Raw genomic sequence first — 20,240 nt, forward strand, 5'->3', positions numbered from 1 at the left:
ATGGCAGGCATGACGGACAATATCCCTCTGCAGCCGGTGCGGCACAAAAAACGACACGACAATAAGCACAAAAATGGGTAAGAGCACAAGAACGGGCGTCATTTTCGTTTTATAAACGCATCAGCCCGAAAAATCTGGTCGATGTTGTTGCTAGCTTAGCTAGCTCGGCGGCTAACAGCCAGAGAAGAAAGCGTCTGTCGGTCCGCTTGTTTGTGCGTTTAATTCTGTCTCGTGAAACGAAGACGGCACTTTCACTTCGCATTGTCACAGGAAAAGCGGGTGAAATTGATTTAAGTGAGTAAATAAAGGAACAGGGTGAATGAAATGATGCTGCCCTGGCTGCCCTGGCTAGTGAATGTAATTCTTTATCGGTGAATGGAGTCCAGGGCAAGCCTGTGCAAGTGCAGAGGAGGATGACTACGGAACGTCCCTGTTCCGGGTGTTATATCAGGTGAATATTCAGCGTTTGGGCTCCTTATTTGCCTAATACACGGCAGGTGAGGAAAGGAGAAGGAAGAAAGAAAGGCGGCGTCTTCCCTCTCGGTGACTTAGCTTAGTGGCTTCAGACCAGGCTGTGGTTCACCCTCTGCAGAGCCAGTTTTACCCAGACAACGCTACATTTCGCTTAACTGCGTGACAGGGAGGCCTGGCTCTAACAGCTAAGGGGTAACAGTATGACAGGGCCAGCAACAAATGCTCTGATATCATGCTGTTTTCCATACTGTTGTAAAATGATCCAGTTTAAATTTAAAGAGATAGTTCACCGAACAAAATCACCCCCCCACTTTCCTAATTGTAAGCAACTAAAATATGTTTAATGTCTGAAGTTTGATGCCTTAATTTTGTTTACACCTACGAGGCTAGTAGAAAAAAAAAGATTTTGGGGGACACAGACTTCCATTACATGTTAGCTACACAGTACCTCCAGTGCTGACAATACAGAAGCAAATCTTAGACACTAAACATATCTTGGCCATTCCAGTGCATTAGGGGCAAAGGGGAAACTGTAAATCTGGTTGTTCGGTCATCTAGTGCTATAAAACCTACAGGCATCAAATAACACACCGTGGCCCAAGTCGTTGCCTACCATCACGCTGTTTTCTCTAGTAGTCATCTCATCTTCTGGTTAATAGACAACAGCAGGAATCACTTGTACTGGCTTAAGCTAAACAAACTGGACTTCAACCCCAAAACATCTTATGTTTGTGTGTCAGCCTTCTGTACTCCACAATGACATCAACTTTTATCAATAAAATGAAAGCTCTTGCTCACATAATAGCTATATTTTGACTAGCTGAAATGTTTTAGTTCACTTTTTTCATGAAAGCATTTCTGTTTCAGTAATGTACAAAAGCTGTCTTTTTTTTTGAGCTGTCCGTTTTTTATAGCCCTTGTATTTGTAGAAGAGCCAGGCAACAGGTTTGCCATATTGTCATTTATCTGAGGGAACTAAGGGCTGTGTGCGTTTTCATAAGGGAACAGCAGCATTGGCCAGAGGAAGGGAAGAAACACCGTATCTTGCAGCCATCTTTTACCAAATCACTGCTTTATACACAACAACCAGGTTCCCCTTGAATAGAACCTTTAATGAGTAATGAAAACATTTATGTAAAAGTTTTGGTACTGATATTATGCTTTATAGTAGATGAGAAAAGTTGGATGGTTACCTGCCAAATGCTTTGTGTGCTGAAGGTAATAGTCAGTCTAATATGAGTTGACACAGAACTCCACACCAAGCCCTTTTGTCTCCTTGATAAGCTTTGTTTGAGAAAGGAGGTGGTTTCTAGATAAAGTAGGCTTAGTTTTGCACACTGACGCAACGTGCCTCAAAACTCTTCATTCAGAGTCACGGGTGTGAAGAATTTACAGTATCTGTATGAGAGGGAATTCGCCAGCATTTTCAATCTTGATGAAGGGCCATGAGGAGGAAAAAGTACAACAGACTTTTGGATTGCTCATTAAATGATTGTTGTATGTTGAGGTAAGAAATAAACTTATTCTGGTTGCTTTCAGGTGCTGCCCGTGGTCGAGATGCTGTGGAATGGGGGATTTTCGCCCTCGGACTGTGTGGCTAGGCCACCCAGAAAAGAGGGAACAGAGATACCCCCGAAATGTTATAAACAACCAAAAATACAATTTCTTCACCTTTTTACCTGGGGTAAGACACTGTTCATTTGAACCTTATTTGACTGCACATATTATTTGCTCTACAGGTGATTAGGCCTTGAGCACTTGATCCTTTGTTTTCCATATTTTCCTAAATCTGGCTGAACACAATTCTTAAGCAATGATGGGCTCCTCCTAAAAACATCATTTACAGGTATTTTGTTTAAAAGAAAATATTTGCATTGCAAATAATGATCACCCGTTTTGCTTCTGTATGAAGGGACAAATTTGTCACTCTGTGTTAAATAAAATAATTAAACGAGTCATAGTATGGACAGAAATAAGGAAGATACAGAAAGGCTACAGAATATGGCAATATATGTTAAGATATGTTAAATGCATGATTGTAGTATAGTACATTAACTTGACATTAAAGTGAGTCTGCAGCAGTAATAGAGCTAGTGCATTATCACTGTAAATGTCTAGTTTTTATTTATTAGCTTTTATATACAGTACTGTGCGAAAGTCTTAGGCACCCAAGACACATTTTTAAAATCTATTTATTTGTGTAGTATGTGTTTATTTGCTGAGAAAAGTGTTAATATTTGAATAAACAACATTTATGTAATATTAATAATGATAATGATCTATCAATAATAAATAGTGATTTTATGGAGGTTAGTGTTGTTTGTTTATCCATTTTCAAACCTCTACTCGAGGAAGCCCAGTATTATATGTAGTTAAAAAGCATCTCCTGGTTTGACCAATCAGTGCTTCATTAAATTGTGCTCATGACGTAATTAATGATTTTTACAAGTCTCTCTGGTGGCTGTGAAGGTGTCAAGGAAAAATATGGACCCAAGAAATTCTTGTTACTTTTTATTGTTTTTATGTTTATTTGAATTATGAATATGACTTTATTCTAATGTATATTGTGATAAACTCACTGCTGAGGTAAATTGTTTAAAAATTTGCTTAGATGCCTAAAACGTTCGCACAGTACTGTGTACCAGTCTAACATATGACCATACATGAAGTTTTGTATGTTTTAAAGATGTTTTGATCTAAAGGCTTAAAGATTCAAAATGGTCTACAGATCATATCATCCCAACTGTGTGTTTTTCCTTGAAAATACTGGAATGTGCTGCTGGCCTGAGCAGCATTTTTTAAGCTTTGTAATCAAATACTCAATTCTTAAAATCATCCTTTAAAACAGTATTAAGTGGTTTTTAGTTGTCCATCTGATAGAACGGATAGGCTTCCATATGAATCAGTTTTTTTGAGTTTATATTGGCTGCCCTAGACCTACTAGACCACGAGATGCATCCTCTGTTCATTTTATTGCAATCATTTTAGTGAAACGTGAGATCCGGTCAAATCGCACACTTTTTCTTTCTGTAGTGTTCCAAACTGTATTGAAAATCATAATTTACTAAGATGTGACAGTCTTGGCTGTGTGGTAGTTGCAGAGCAGCTCCTGCGCTGGACTAACGGTGTGTTGAGAAGACTTTTCTCTGATACCTGGAGTGGCAGGTAGCCTAGTAGGAGGAGAGGTGAGGTAATAACTGGAAGGTTGTAGGTTAAAATCCCAGGACAAAATGGGTATCCTTGGTTGTTGCGGCAAGGTCCAGGCAGCACTGCTCTGGTGGTGATGCTGTGCTGCTGCCAGGCTTGGCATAGTTTGGTGACGAAATTACAAACTTTCCTTGTAGGACAAATAAAGTAAAACATTAAAATACAGCGGTAAAACTTGTGACATTGATTTTGTTGCAATAACCAGATCTGCAGTTTGTGCTGTCATGTTTTAAACCTGCTGTACAGTTTTATAATTAGAAAAGAAAAAAAGTTAATATTCTTTATGATTATGTGATGATGCATGGCAGTACCTGGAAGAGGATCACTGTAATTAGATATTTGAGAAGATGGTAGTGCAGTTTGTTGCCCTCTGAGGTGACGTGGATGCCTGATTTAAATTCAGATAAGCCATATAGTAATAATAACTGTTCTATCTAAAGACTTTGCAGATAAAATGATTTTAGACTGTTTTTTTTTGTGGCTTAAAGAAAGACGAAGCTTCTGAATGCTTCTGAACATTCCTGAATGCATAACAAACTAATATTCAAGTATTTAAATTATTCAGATCGGCCCTAATGGAATATCTGTCCCTGTAAATTCATTTCAACTAATCAGTTGTGTTGTGATGTGATGAGAGAGGGTGGGACTAAATAGTCCTGCTTGGCAAGTATTTCTGACTTTGTTGTTTTCATTATCATTCTTAAATGTGGAAAAAGGGTAGACAAGAAAACCTGTTCAATGAAAAGGTACAGACTTGTGATATATTGTGGTATTTGTCTATTGTGTACTATGTAATGGTGGTCTAAGAAACTGTCAAAACATGTTGAAAACACTAGTGAACTTGGCTATAGTCACTTAGTTGATACACTTTCAGTGCTGGTTTCCATAATAACTTACTTGCGCAATACCTAGAGTTATATCACTAAATGTCAAAATGAATCACTGTGTTTGTAGGTGCTGTTTAACCAGTTCAAGTACTTCTTCAATCTGTACTTTCTGCTCCTGGCCTGCTCCCAGTTTGTGAACGAACTCAGACTAGGAGCCCTTTACACTTACTGGGTGCCACTGGTGAGTCATTGTCTGTTGTGCTCTCTTATACTAATTCTATACTGTCTGCTTAGCCAGATGCTTCCACATTTGAGGTGTAGTTTTGCCTTTTTAACTCTTTAAAGGGTAAACTTGATTTTTTAAAAACATTTTTAAAACTGGACAATGTGCAACACGTTTATTTTTTAACTGAAAATGGCTTAAGTCAATAACAGGGTTGTGTTTGTTTTTGGTGTAGTAACTAGCATCCGTGCTAATGCCAGTGCTTGCTAATGAATAATTTAAACATATTAAAAAAATTAGAAAATGAACTTTTCTTCTTGCCATGATCAAACACCCATGAATTTGAATAATGAAACATCCTGTTGAAGAACAATGTCCTGTCGTACTAGGGATGACAAAAATAGCGTACAGGATTCCCGTTTCGGAATGCTTTTGGGGCTATTAACTTGCTTAGTTAAATCTCTGTAAAACATAGTAATAAAGATCATAAATGTGCCTGTGGTCTACCCTTAATATAACAGTGCTTAATGTGGAAACTGCCTCTAAAATTCTCTTGGGAAGTGCCATTTTTTCCAAGATTTTTTTTTTTTCTCCTAGCATAAAGCTGATTTCTATTAGCCTGTCAATGGGAATTGTTATGTTATATTAGTATCAAGCTAACAACTGTGTCTGGTAAAGTGTTTTCGCATGCTCTACAGACATTTAAGGAACATTTTTGTTGTTTGAGTTTTACGGTCTCTTTGGAATCTGGTTGAATATGAATATCACAGGATATAGGCGAGTGGTTACTGTGTGAAGTTATTGGCCAACAGTGTGCATGCTGGCTTATACCTAACTTTTCTTGGAAACTTGAACACAAATTTGAATTCGTGGAGGAACGGAGTTCATTTCAAGAATAAAGTGATATTATAGATAGAGTAATACTTTAAAACATCAGCTATTAACTTAAAGAGCTTTTGATACACATACAAACAAAAGCATATGTATGAAACATAGATGTGTTAGTGTGCATTGAGTGTCTTAGTGTGTAAGTGTGTATGTGTGCTAAGCTTGTATTGGGATAAATATCGGCTGGTTCTAAGACAGGTCTGTGCTGGGAGAGGCAACAATGCTGTTTTCTAAGTGCTGTAGACATGTTTTTTTTAATATTTTACATTCTGAGATATGCATCGTGGTTGCTGTGAAGGACAGTTAACCTATGTTTAAAATATCTGTTACTTTACATTTAATTTAGAAATGTAATATCATAAAGGCACCAATGACACCCCAATTGTGGAATCACCCATCAGGGATTTTTGCTTTCCCTGTCTATAGAACATTGTTGGATTGATTGATTTATTAGCTAGTATCCTTTGTGCAGTGCATGTGCTACTGTCTAACAATTTTCTTCTGTTTTTTGTACAGGGCTTTGTTTTGATCATTACCATAGTGAGGGAAGCAGTTGAGGAAATACGATGTTTTCTACGGGACAAAGAGGTCAATTCACAGATCTATAGCAAGCTCTCCACAAGAGGTGAGTTGTTGTTTTCACTAGAAGACTATGCAGCTGCTGAGCGCTAAGGATGTTTGTCCTGTAGAATTCTTCTGTCACATGCATGTCTGCATTGTAGAGAAACCAGCTCAAATTTTCTTTACAGTGGTAGTGGTAGGAGTCAGGGGTCATGATGTCTATAATGCACATATAGCCGTTTTATTTACTATCTAAGAAAATGACCAGCGAAACTGCACATTTTATATGCAGTTCTTATCACAGAATCTATTGTAGTAACTATATCTTAGACACCAGACAGCGTTTTATAAGCATTTAGTGTAATAACTTAGTGAGGCAGCTTTTAGAGGCATTAAATATTTCAGAGATCTAGGATGGTATTAGAAAGACATATTAACTTTGAAATCGTGTTGTTTTAGTCACCATGAGAACGTAAATTAGGACTGAATTTAGGACAATAGACATTATAGAACAGCAGTTGCTAGCCTCATAATCTTATCCTAACTCCAGATATGAAAATGGACAACATTTCCTAAATACTGTCCTAACTTTAGGACAACTTTTATTTCTGTTGTTTGCCATTTTACTGAAACTACTACAAATTTGTAACAGATTTGACAGGCAGCATAACAAGTTCTCTATAACTGACATAATGAAATTACATTGATTTATATTGCAATATGTTTCACTTGTGAGAGTGATGTTTTTTCCCTCTAAATCTCCACCATTCCCTTTTATTACCTGCATGTGTGAATGTTGTGAAAACCTGTCTTAGAAAACACTGCAGTAATGGTAGTGAATAATCAGGTGACTGAGTCGAATGTGTGTTTATTTGGAGGAAATAATTTTAGCATGGCTCAGATGCCAGCAAAAGCTTTGAGAAATGGAAGCTGAAAATAGGGAGCGATGGTGCCTCATCAAACAGCACAGGACACTTTCAGGATAATGACCTATCCAACTTACAGTTGATCACTCTTTATTTTTGTTTTGGCTTTTTGATCATTGGTAGAAGACTCACTGACTAACTTACGTTCTTTATGTTCTTTTGATTACATGGTTGATCCAGCTCTGCGTGTGTCATTGATTGCTTGGTAACAAGACAAAACAGTTGATCAAATAGTTCCAAGATTTCCTTTGAGACAAGATGCTATAAAATATGTGTTTCCGAAATTAAGATGGGATTCATTTTATAATACATTTTTATAATAATAATGATTTGTGCGTGTAGTTCGCACAATGCAAATTGTGGTAGAACTTCCATTTCTTGTTAGCCTTGTAGCTCCAGTGGAAAAATAAAGAAGCACTGTTTGACAACAAACACACCTTGGCTAACCTATAGCTTTAAAATGAATTAGGACATTACTTGATGCTGCTCAGTTTAAACAATTCTTGCCAAATGGAATCGATGACTGAGTAGTTTGAGTTAGATACAGTTGCCATATAGGATTCAGATGATAAGGTCTCAGGCATGTTAACAAAACGCCCAAGTCAGACTCAGAGAGGCGTGAAGGATTGTGTTAAATTTGAAGCAGGGATGTAAAAGTGTATCATAAATGGGGGACATGTATTGCTTTCAACAGCAGAAATCAGAGAGCCTCCTGTGGTTTCTATCACATTCTTTCCTTTGATCTGGCAGGCTCTCTTCCTCATAAACCCAGGGCATTGTAGCCTTGCAGTAACTGTCTCCATATAGATGGCTTATAAAGCCGACCAGCAGCGTTTTGCTTTGGCTGTCTACCTGGGAGGGCCACTGATTGCCTTGCTTAGGCCAAGAGGAATGGAAAACTTCAAAGTTTGTCATATTTAAAGTGCCCCTCACCTCTGTTTTTATTGAGTCACACTATTGAGGCGATGGGAGATTTATGACGTTACCTAACGTCTGTGTAACACCAAGAGCGTAGATGCATTGTTGAGTTAAACATGACAAGCAGTCACTGAGCAAATTAGTGTTTGATGTATATGATGTATCAGAATTCTGTATATATATATATATATATATATATATATATATGTGTGTGTGTGTGTGTGTGTGTGTGTGTGTGTGTGTGTGTGTGTGTGTGTGTGTATATATATATATATATATATATATATATATACACACACACACACACACGCACGCATATATATATATATATATATATATATATATATATATATATATATATATATATATATATATATATATATATAATGTATATGTGTGTGTGTATATTATATTGAAGTCAAACAACTTCCTGTATAACACACAATACAGGGAAATCAGTACAGATGCCATTTACATATCAGGCCTAAAACCACATGAATTGACAAAAACATCATAAGCAAACATCAGGGGGAAAAAACTACAAGAAAATGTAGAACGTGGACCCTTTAAACAGGCTAACACTACTTTAACACAGTTCTGTGTTTTGTTTAGGTGGAATTCCACCGATTTCTCAAAGCTTCTGCGTAATTCGTTGGCTAAAAGCAAAGTCATTCGGAGTAGATTGATGTGAAGTGCGCCGTCATAGAGATATATCCTGAGTCAGAATTGTTCACAGTGGTGGTGATAGGAACCAGATGTTTAGGAGTTTGAAGCCAATAAAAGATATAATGATATCACAACAAATATGCTGCCTAACGGCTGAGACATAATTTTTCAATAGTTTTGAGAGAAATCTTTGGCGTAAAAAATACTTTTTAAAATCCATTCATGATGGCGAGCATCCAGCAGGATGTTGTAAGGCAAAATATCCAATATTCCCCAGACAAAACTTGTTTTTCCTGATTTACCACCATTTTACCATCATCATTACATATGAAAATGTTGGTTTCTTGGTGGGTTTGGATAGTAAATAAAATTTGGTAAACGCCATCATCAAGTAGTCTGTAAGCTTTTCTACAAACCTGGAATAACTTTGATTCCATATCAATATCTTGCATCTTTGAAAAATGTAGAATTCTGCACTAACACTTTGAAAGCTTTTCAGTTTTTCAGTGTTCAGTAAACAGTTTTCTGTTTTGGTGTTGTAAAGTTTTGATACTGAGCATTGTAATTCTGCATCAGAGTTAAAGCTGTGGCATCAGGACAACCCCTTAACAAATGCCTTCATGAAAAAAAAATATATTCTTAAGTTTCTTTTGAGTCTTTTTTGACTGAAACTTTAGTCTAATTGTTTCAAATTGCATAATCCCTTGAAATCTTAAGCATTTATTTATATTAAAATAATTTCAAGTTAAATTCCTACATTTCATTCTTCATCTCCACTCTGATCTTTAGAATAAATGTACTTTGCCCTTTTTGATACCCAAAGTGCACACTGAGATGTGTGTATGCTAATGCTTTGCATGTGCATCGGTATGAGGTTCCTACACAGGTTAGAGGTCACTGACCTTTTCCAAACAATTTTAGTTGTTCATTCTCAGTGGAATGAGAGAGGACTCTGCCCTCTCCCAGATCCCAGTGCTCTTGTAAAGGCTCATAAGAGTGTATTGTTGAAACGCAAATGGAGAACTCATGGACTAGAAGGCCTGGTTTATCTCAGTGGGAACTTTGAAAGTGAGATTGAATCTCTAAATACATAATTAAGGCTCATCATTGAAATGAGCACATCATCAAATGAGTTTAGTTAATGTAAGTTTAGTTGGAAACATCTACTATACTATTATATATTACTATAAGCTACATAAGAATGTGTAATATTATATAAGAATACGTAGGTTATGCCTTGCCCACCAAGTTAGAAACATACTGTTCCTGTCATAAGAAAAGTATTAATTTTCATTTATTCATGTATTGTTTAGCTTCACCCCCGCGACCCTGACGGAGAAGCAGCTTAGAAAATGGATGGATGGATGGATGGATGTTTAGCTTCACTTTACATTGCATGAACATTTTAGTAAATTAACCACCAAAAAAGTTTTTTCCATCTCCAAAAAGTTCCTTTTCAGAGAAGCATGGTGATAACATGGTGCAGAGCATAGACACATACTTAATGCTGTTTTTTTTGCTGTTTTGATAATCATCCTTTCTGTCTTCACCCAGGAACTGTGAAGGTGAAAAGCAGTGGCATCCAGGTTGGAGATCTTATCATCGTTGAAAAGGTTAGTGTGTTAATCAGCTCTGTCTTTGTGATGGTTTGAGATCTTGTGACTAATGGAATCTCATCCTCATGAATGCTTTAGCTGTTTACCTGCTTTGGAGATTTGTAATTTGATTCCAAAGCCAAACAGTTGGGCATAGCAGACTTTGTATGTAGAATGATTCACTATTTATGGCTTTGGAACAAAGTTTTAGAAACTTATGTTTAAAATACAGTTTCAAATTTCAATACATCAAAACAAACACCATCAAAACAAAATGTGGTAACGGTTATTCCTTCAGATTTCAGATCTTCCCCTAGCAAGCCTTAACTCTGAATCAATGTGTAGTATTTATTTATTTTTAATTCAACATAATTGCCCTTAATCAGTTAAATTGAGCTGTCTATCATTTTGATGGACCAAACCATGTGGCCCAGGGCCAGTTATTAGTAATCCTGTGTAATTCCTCCCTGGCATTTAGAGCTGCCTTTTGTCCAGCAGTTGGCTTTTTGCATTGCAGTCTGCAGCTTATTGTAAGAAGATTGGCTTGTTTGGGATCTGTGTGCAAAGTCGGAGCACGTGAAATGTGAGAGCAGTTCTGAGTCTCCAGTTGCCACCCTGGACAAATTTTCCTCCAGTAGCTTCAGTTTTGCACTTATTTCATTCATTGTTCACTGAAAAGTTTATACCAAGGTGCGAACTGTAAGGTCCCTACATCCTAATCCTTGAATTTAACTTGACTCCTTAAGGCGATTATGTCCTCAGCAGTAAATATGTAGGAAATTGATTCCTGGTGAGAGCCACAACTTTGGCTTTGCTGGGCTGATCCATTTTCCCTTTTGAAGAAAATCCAATTGAATGTAATTATTTAGAGCTTTGATATGGGCTACATATAGTAAAACCTTGATTAAAACCATAGCTTAATTGATTAAAACCATAACCATTGTGTAGCCGACCAGTGTTTAAGAGTAGCATGACGAATTCATCTCAAACAAGACTGGGGGAGTAAAATCAGGGTCACAAAGCGAGTAACACTCAGTCAAGGCAGCAAATGGGGCACTGTTGGTGATTTCCTGCAGGGCTTACTCTATGAACAGGGCCAATAATGGATATGATTAAAGACAAATCTCACCCTACTCAGCAGAAGAAGTTAACTGTTTAATGCAAAAAAGTGACTGTGCTTTTTAATCTACTCTCTATCTTTAGCAGCAAAGCGTTGTTTTTATTTTGATATGTAATGTTAATACGTAATTTATTTTGATTTCTAAAAAGCACGATCTACCAAAGGGTTTTCTGTTAGTGTAACAAACTAGTATGGTACTTATAGTTATGTAGTGACTGACATGTACACGGAAAGCTCTAGGGCCACATGACCTGGACGTGCTCATGGTAATTAATATGAGTTAAAACAGGCTGTGTCAAAGTTTTTGAATTACATGCTGATATGTTAAGTAAGATTTAATATTGTGTGAGAACACCTTCTCATTGTTTTTCCAGTCAAAATTGCCAAGTTAAGAATAAAAAAAAAAAACATTGAACTCTGAAGACATCAAATACATCTATTCATCCTACATTTTGAAAATGAGTAACTTGTAACAGTAATGGCTGTTTTGACTGGAAATTAAATAAATGAAAGGGTGGACTTTTGCACAGTACCACAGAATTGAGTCATGTCCTTTTTTTTTTAACCCCCCCCTCTCTATCTCTCTCTCTATCTCTCTATCTATCTCTCTCTCTATCTCTCCCTGCCTACCTCCCTCCTTCTCTACTCTAGAATCAACGTGTTCCTGCTGACATGATTTTCCTAAGGACCTCTGAAAGAAATGGTAAACATCTGTCGGTCATTCATCCCAGTCTTCCAAAGAGAAGCAGAGGGGAAGTAGAATGTTGAAGGGGGAAAAATTGCAACTACATTTAGGTAGAGGGATTAGCCTAAAGCTTAGACAGGATGCAAAGTTGCGTCCAAATTGTTACCCTGTCCGGAGAGATGGCGTGCAGTGTGGCGTTATGGCTTTTGAATCTTCTTTTAATACAAAGCTTTGAGCGCTTGACTTGTTATGGCATTGAATAATCAAATCTCATCTTGCTGGAGATTTACTCTTTGTCTTTCAAATGGCAAGGCAGCTGCGAGGAAAATCAAGACATGCAAAGCGGCAGAAAAAATCGAAAGAATACACAAAAGCAAACAAATGCAAAAGGTTGCGCATGGGCAGAAGCTGCAGTATCATCTGAATAAACAAATGAAGAAATGATTGAGATGTTGCGTGTTAACCACAGTGGTACATTTTAAGACGCTCACCTAAAAGCCTGAAACATGCAAATGGAGCCCACATACAGGATTTTTTTATAGAACTGGGTTGGGGGAAGTCTTTTGAGAAAAATGTCTGAATTGGAAAAGGACAGCAGCTGCTTTAATCTTTTGAATAAGACTGGAGTGCCACACATTGAGTGTGCATGCAACCACAAACAGTTTAAATTTCTGTTCTTTCTTTTTTTCCTTTTTTTGGGAGTTGAATAGTCTTGTTGAGATTCCGCCTGACTGAAATTTCCTTTTACTCGGGGGGGAGGAATGGGCTTACTTGATGTGTTGGTTTTACGGGAAGGCGAGCATTGTTATCTGCCCTACAGATGGAGGCCATTAGGTCAATTATGAAGAGCCTAGAGTTCCACCGCCCTGGCAGGATGACGCATCTTTAAAATGGGGGGCAGGGACTTAAAAACCCACCACACAAACCAAACTCTGATTTCAGATGGAGTACTACTGTCTCTTTTCTTTTGTCATTTCTTAATTTAATGCATGCACGCTATACAAATATGTAGTGCAGCACATAATTGATATGTAATTTTCCAGACATGCAGGCATGGTGCAGCTTTCTAGCATGCCCAAAAAGCTGAATTTTTTTGTAAGTTAAAGAAAATATGCCCCACAGTGCCCCCTAAAGGTCTACCAGGCACATTACAATTCTAGATCTTAATGCATTGCTTTAGCTGAAAGAGAAAATGAACCCATAGTTTCATTATTAGTCTGTGGTCAGGAATGTCAGTAAAGTATGTATTATTTGTATCCATGTCTCATTATGTATGTAAGGCAATTTTTAAATCACCTGTTCCTCTCAAGGCTCATGCTTCCTGCGGACTGACCAGTTGGATGGAGAAACAGACTGGAAACTGCGCCTCCCAGTGGCTTGCACACAAAGACTTCCAACTGCAGCAGTAGGTTCCCACTAGCACTGTTATTCACTAATCTATAAATCTGATAATCTAAAAGCTGTAATTTAACACTTAAGTAACAATTCAAGTTTTTCAAATGCTCTCATTCATGTGCTCTCTTTCAGGACCTTTTGCAAATCCGGTCGTATGTGTATGCTGAGGAGCCTAATATTGACATCCATAACTTCATTGGTACATTCACCAGAGTGAGTACATTTCTGCTCATACAGTCGTATACAAAAGTTTGAGTGCCCAGGTTCTGTTAATGTATCCTCTTTAGAGAACATACAGGACAATTACTCTTTATTTACAGATTTTAACTTGCTGGAAAAAAGTTATGGCAGATTTTATATGGTTTGTTTTAATTTGAAATAAATGTATATTTAATAAAAAAGCAAAACTTGTGCTCTAAAATTTCCATAAAAATGCCATATTTAAGTTTGGGCGATGTAGAGGATCTGCTATCTTGTTTTCGTTTAAGACATCAACAAAGCAAGTGTTTAGTCTTTTGCAAACAACTATGCATATCCAGAAAGATTACATCATGTTTTTAGAAATATAGTGATGGAAATGAAATTTCTTAACAGAAAACTAAACATTTGCATTGTGTTTTTGTTAGGAGGATGGAGACCCTCCAGTCAACGAAAGTCTTAGTATTGAGAATACACTCTGGGCCAGCACTGTCATCGCCTCTGGTAAACAAACTCTCTGAATTTACACTGACTTGATGTAAACACACTGACTATTTTGTCCTCAGCTGCTTTTTTGAAGTCTATTGGTTCTTGATTTGTACATGTTTGTTATTTTGGAAGTGGCTTGTTTGGCTTTTCTGATCCCCAATTGCACTCACTGACCCAGGATTTGCAACCACAGGTACAGTCATAGGGGTTGTGATTTACACTGGCAAAGAGCTCCGGAGCGTCATGAACACCTCCAATCCGCGGCATAAGGTACAATTTAGGTTGCATTTTTACTACACAATTTCCAAAGCTAAATGATACTATGTCCAAATAGTCAACACCAGTGCTTTTCAACCCAGTGAACTCAGGCCATCAGATGGTCTGCATTTTTGCTCTGCCTCAACTTGCAATGCACCTAAACCAAGAACACTGAATACTTTGATTCATGTGGACTGGGAGCTGGCTTTGTCCCTCTGGTGGGCCCTAAGGATTGGGTTGAGAAGGAGTGGACTGTTTCATGCAACAAGGGATGTACACGTAATACATTACAAACTACTTTTTTAATACTGAAATTATTTGTTATATTTTATTACAGATTGGTCTTTTTGATCTGGAAGTGAACTGCCTGACTAAGATTCTGTTCGGAGCCCTGGTGGTTGTGTCACTGGTCATGGTGGCTCTGCAGCATTTCGCTGGTCGCTGGTACCTACAGATCTTCCGCTTTCTTCTGCTCTTTTCCAACATAGTGCCCATCAGGTGACTCTTTATTTTAAAATCCTCTAGGCCAGGTTTTCGCAGTCAGGGTTTTGTGTACCCTTTGGGGGATAATGGTGGCATTGCAGGGGCTTTAGGAGTTTGTGATGGAAAAGTCACTTTGAAATTACATAAAATTTGAAATGCTATATTTTTACAAGTGGGGAAATAGTACATTTGAAACTTTTTTATTGCAGTGTCATAAATATAAGTTAATAATTCTGTTCAGTTAAAATCCATTCGATAATTACTAAATAGCTTATGTGATTGATGATGTGACCATGTGACAGTTTAATGTAGATTACAGTTAAGAATCTAAGCATTGGTTCTTTCGTTTGGAGATCATGAGCCTCAGTGATGCCACAGCTGCTGTGACCAGGGGTCTGAAAGAGCATAATTGACCTTGCTCTCTCTCTGGGTGGGTAGGAGGCCCTCTCTTTCCTCTTATCACAGAGCAATGCTAGCCAATGTGGGCATCTGTTAGCTGAGCTGACATAACAGAACTGGCAGTTCTGCTCCAAGCACGTTGAGCTCTCCAATGACATGGTCTTTGGGAGAAGTCAGCCTTGAGTAATGTGTGATCATAACTTGTTGTCTGTTTTATCACATACATTTTAATGTAAATGAAAAATGTTTTTTATGTGTTTTTCATATAAAAATGTTCTTCTGTGCTTGTTTACTAGTTTGCGGGTGAACCTGGATATGGGCAAGATGGTGTTCAGCTGGATGATCAAGAAAGATTCTAAAATCCCTGGAACTGTGGTTCGAGCAAGCACCATCCCAGAGCAGCTTGGACGAATCTCGTATCTCCTCACTGATAAGACAGGTTAGCTGCATTTCTATGTCAAGTACTGCAGACTATTATGTTGTATTTGTTATTTGTATGTGTATTTAACCAGTGGTGGCTTTAAAATGATGAATACAAGACAGAGCAATTGAGAGGTGACAATGTCAGCATGCTGTTATTATGTGAGGAAATTTGAAAGTGGAAAAACTGAAATTCTGAGACTGCATAAAAAAATCATATAAAAATAATGAAACGTGAAGAAAAGCAAAGAATTCTGCTGTTCGGCTGAAATGTTTGTAACCATTTGCGGAAACATTGCAGCTTACCACCACACCAGCGAACTGTTCAACTTCAATAGCCAGTGGATTATCCACCAGTAGTTCTTTTTTGTAATTGAGTAGTTTTGGTCAAAATAATACAGGTCAGTCAATATAGTATTTAGTCCATATCGTGCTGCCCTACCACCCGGAGTAGGTGGCTTTCAATCCATTATCGCAATATGTTGAATGATATTAAACACCAATATGGTTGAAGGTTATACATTTCTTAATGGAGCAGTGTGAAGACTGCAACTGCGTATTTTCATGACCCTTCTACACAGTAATGCCAAATATTTCACTGTGCTAGAAGGAAAGTGCTAAACGCTTTACATATCCTGTGAATGTGTGATTGTCAGACTAAATGTGTTGTTCTGTGATGGAGAATACATGACCACCGCTATTGAATCTAGTCTTTCTAAAATGTTATTAATGTTTAAGAATTTTTGCAATTGGTATATTCTTTTGATTGGAGACCTTTTGTAATGTAATTCAGCTTCTGACTTGTCTTGTTAACTTGTATGTTTTGATGACTTTAAAATATAAAGGTTAGAAAATAGCAGAATATTAAAATGGACTGAACAACATTTTCTTTGGAACCAAACATAAAAAAAAGTGAAAATGATGTGTCGGAAAAGTCATGAAATTTTCTGGACTTTTTTCTTATGCGGTTCATCATTTCATTACATTTGAAATACTGAAGGGTCTAGATGGCAAAAAACAGTGCAAGATCTACGTGTGGACTAGCATCATATTTACTTACATTAATCTCAGCTAGCTAAGGTGTAACATTCACTGATAGTCACAGTGCTTATATATAGATATAATACACTCACACTTGCACACAATGCTGCACACTTGCACACAAAACCCTTCCCACTTTCTTCTATTTCTGCACATTTGTCACATTTCAATGTTTTAGATCATCAAACTACTTAATATTAGACAAAGATAATCCAAGTAAACACAAATGCTGGTTTTAAATGATGATTTAATTTATTGAAGGAGAAGTCCTGTTCAGCCCTACCTGGCCCAAAGGGAAAAATTAATTGCCACTTTAACTACTAAATCAACACGTCAATCAAATTTAGTTAACTCCTGGGTTTAGTTTCACTAGCCACAACCAGACGTGATTACTGCCAGACCTGTTGTATCTAAACATCACTAAGAAAGAACCTTTCTGGCAATGAGAAGCATTAGAACGTCTCAAAAAGCCATTAAAAAGCAATGCCATGTTCTAAGGCGATACAAAGCCATTGCTTTGGGACTTCAGCCAGGCTCAAAACCAGGCTCTGGGACTCCAGCAAATCACAGTGAGAGCCATTATCCACAGATGGAGAAAATTCAGAACAGTAGTGAACTCTCCCAGGATTGGCTGACCTACCAAAATTTCACCAAGAGCGCATTGACAGCTCACACAGAAAGTCACGAAAGAACCCAGACGAACATCTGACGAAAGGCTGTCCTCATTTTCCGCAATTATGGTCATTGTACACAATTTCACAATAAGAAAGTCACTGGACAAAATTGCAGAACTCAAACTGCTGCTGACCAAAAAGAACACAAAGGCTCATCTTGCATTTGCCAAAAAACATCTGGATGATCCCTAGGACTTTTGAGATAATATTCTGATGAGTCAAAGGTGGAACTTTTTGGAAGACATGGGTCTTGTTAAATAAAGTGTAAAGCTAACCATAAGAACATCATATATGGTCAAACATGGTGGTGGTAGTGTGATGGCCTGGGGCTGCTTTGCTTCTGCAGGACATAAACTATCAGAAAATCCTGAAGGAGAATGTCTGCCCATCAGTTTGTGACCTAAAGCTCAAGCGCATTTGGCTTACTGAGCAGGACGTTGATCCAAAACCCACAAGTGAGTCCACCTCTGAATGGCTCACAAGAAACATAATTGAGGTTTTGGAGTGGTTAAGTCAAAGTTCTGACTTGAATCCCATTGACATGCTGTGGCAAGTACCTTAAACGGGCAGCTCATACTGAAAAAATCCTCCAATGTAGCCGAATAAATAACATTCTACAAGGAAGAGTCGGCCAAAATGCCTCCACAGCAATGTAAAAGACTCATCACAAGTTATTGCAAACATTAGATTGCAACTGTTACTACCAAGGGTGGCACAACCAGTTATTAGGTTTAGAGGGGTGCAATGTGTGATGATCTTTATCTTCAAGAAATGGAATGATCATTTAAAAGCTGCATGTTGTGCTTACTCATATTGTCTTTGCCTTATGTTAAAATGAGTTGGATGATCTGAAACATTTGGATGTGGCAAACTAGACAAATTTTTTGGGGGGGTAAATACATTAAAAAAAATCTTGGATGATTAGGGCTAAGTATGAGATGACTGAGGAGTGAAAACAAAATATGTAGTTTTGGATGACATCTGTTTTCTGATGTTGGACTGTTAATCCTGGTGCAGATACATGATACATGGGCCAATTTCAATTTCACTGGCACAGTCTTTTCATATAAACTGCATTCTGACTTAGTAGTTAACAATGTTTAAGTGTTAAATTTATATTTAAAAAATGTAGGTCTTCTACTCAACAGCTGTAGATGTAAAATTAGTGCTGGGTGGTAAAATTCACTATTGCAATATTTTCTAATGTATTACTGTATTACACTATCAGATGATATTGAAGTTTACATTAATAAAGTTAATGAACTCCTGCTTCCTAAACTTCCTTATGTTGTGGTATGTTTGGATTTTAAGCAAATGGCTGTTAACTGTTAACCATCAGGGCTTGCATACCACGAGTAAAGTGCAAAAAAAGTGCACCCCTTATCAATCAGATATATCACTAGAAAGATCACTAAAACAGGGAAGCAATATCATATGGTATGTTAATTTCACAGTATACCAGTATAGATGGTATCACCCAGCACTATGCTCTACATTTGACATGGAAATTTCTGTTTATGTCATGGAAAAATCATGGATTTGCACTTTTTAAAAAGCATGTGGACCCTGTAAATATAATAACATAATTTGCACCTGTTTCTCAACCCAGTCCTTGGAGGCTGTCAGGTAATCTATAGTTTTTGCACTCTCTCAGCTCACAGCCGCCACTATGTAAACTGAATACTTGATACAGATGTACTGGAACACATGCAGCCCAGTAAATGTGTATTTGAAACATAACAAACCATGCATAGCCTTTCAGAGATTCTAAAATACTAAGGGTGTACGGACACAATTTAGTGCTGAAACTTGTTCAGTTTGAGTAGCAGCAGTAGATAAACAGTGGATGTTCGGAGTAATTTATCTCAGTCGTGTCAAGTATCAAGATGAGGTATGGTGCCCAAAGACTTCTCTACCACTGAAATACATGACATCCTTCTCAATATGCGAAATATATTAAAACAACAGAAGCATACAGCCCGTAACAACACTGATGGCATCTGTAGCTTCAGTTTTTGAAATGGTGAAAAAAATTCACAAATACCAGATCCATAGTGCAACATATAGCTAAAACATAATGCCATTTCCTTGCTTGGTCAAATTTTTGCTCACTTTTTAAAAGCAGATTTCACCAATAATTAAAAAGTGTGTTCTTTTTAATAGGTAGTGTTTATTCAAAAGCAGAAACATTTTGGCCAAGTGCGTCTTAAATGTCAGTTTTAGGTTAAATGTATTTTTATGAATCACATGCATCACAAAATGCATTATTGGAAAAATATTAACAATAAAGCCTTTAAAAAGATGTAAAAACACAGTGCAGCACAAAATACATATAAATAGGGATGTCCACTAGGCTGTTTTTCTTACGGACCAGTAGGTGAGGGACCAGTAGGAGAATATAAAATATGCATTAGCAAACATTTTGGCAAGTCTTATAGAAGATAAAATTTATTCAGTTGGTTTTAAATTGAGGTTCTTCAAGTAATAGGGGCAACCATGGAAAGATGTTCAATAGTAGGAGCATAGAAGCAGAGATAGATTTATGCTCTGTAATCCAGTGAGCATTTGAGGGTCTGAAATGAAAGCAATGTGCGGTTTTAAGGGTGAGAGGTGATAGTGTTGAAGTGTTTTTTAAGGGTTGTGGACAGTAGCTCAGGGCTAGTTCAAACCTTTCCCATGGGGCTCAGGCTGCGTGCTCTCAGCAAAGACATGCCACTTATTACAACTTTAAATCAAATGTAACCCAAAGGCTCTCGTCCCAGTCTCTCTCGTTAGAATCTCCTTTTCAGATTT

At 37.4% G+C, this 20,240-nt stretch overlaps 1 protein-coding gene across 1 annotated transcript in view; it reads left to right on the forward strand.

Annotated features, from left to right (window-relative positions):
- The window catches only part of LOC108425541 (probable phospholipid-transporting ATPase IIA), a 66,908-nt gene continuing 46,668 nt past the window's right edge, over window positions 1–20,240 (forward strand). The window contains exons 1-12 of the mRNA XM_017694247.2: window positions 1–77; window positions 2,014–2,158; window positions 4,636–4,749; window positions 6,136–6,244; window positions 10,245–10,303; window positions 12,057–12,108; window positions 13,401–13,495; window positions 13,618–13,698; window positions 14,112–14,187; window positions 14,366–14,442; window positions 14,768–14,928; window positions 15,609–15,751. Coding sequence (XP_017549736.1) covers window positions 1–77; window positions 2,014–2,158; window positions 4,636–4,749; window positions 6,136–6,244; window positions 10,245–10,303; window positions 12,057–12,108; window positions 13,401–13,495; window positions 13,618–13,698; window positions 14,112–14,187; window positions 14,366–14,442; window positions 14,768–14,928; window positions 15,609–15,751 — 1,189 coding nt within the window. The remainder of the gene's footprint in view (window positions 78–2,013; window positions 2,159–4,635; window positions 4,750–6,135; window positions 6,245–10,244; window positions 10,304–12,056; window positions 12,109–13,400; window positions 13,496–13,617; window positions 13,699–14,111; window positions 14,188–14,365; window positions 14,443–14,767; window positions 14,929–15,608; window positions 15,752–20,240) is intronic.

Source organism: Pygocentrus nattereri, chromosome 9 (assembly GCF_015220715.1).
Source record: "Pygocentrus nattereri isolate fPygNat1 chromosome 9, fPygNat1.pri, whole genome shotgun sequence".
Taxonomy (NCBI): Eukaryota; Metazoa; Chordata; class Actinopteri; order Characiformes; family Serrasalmidae; genus Pygocentrus; species Pygocentrus nattereri.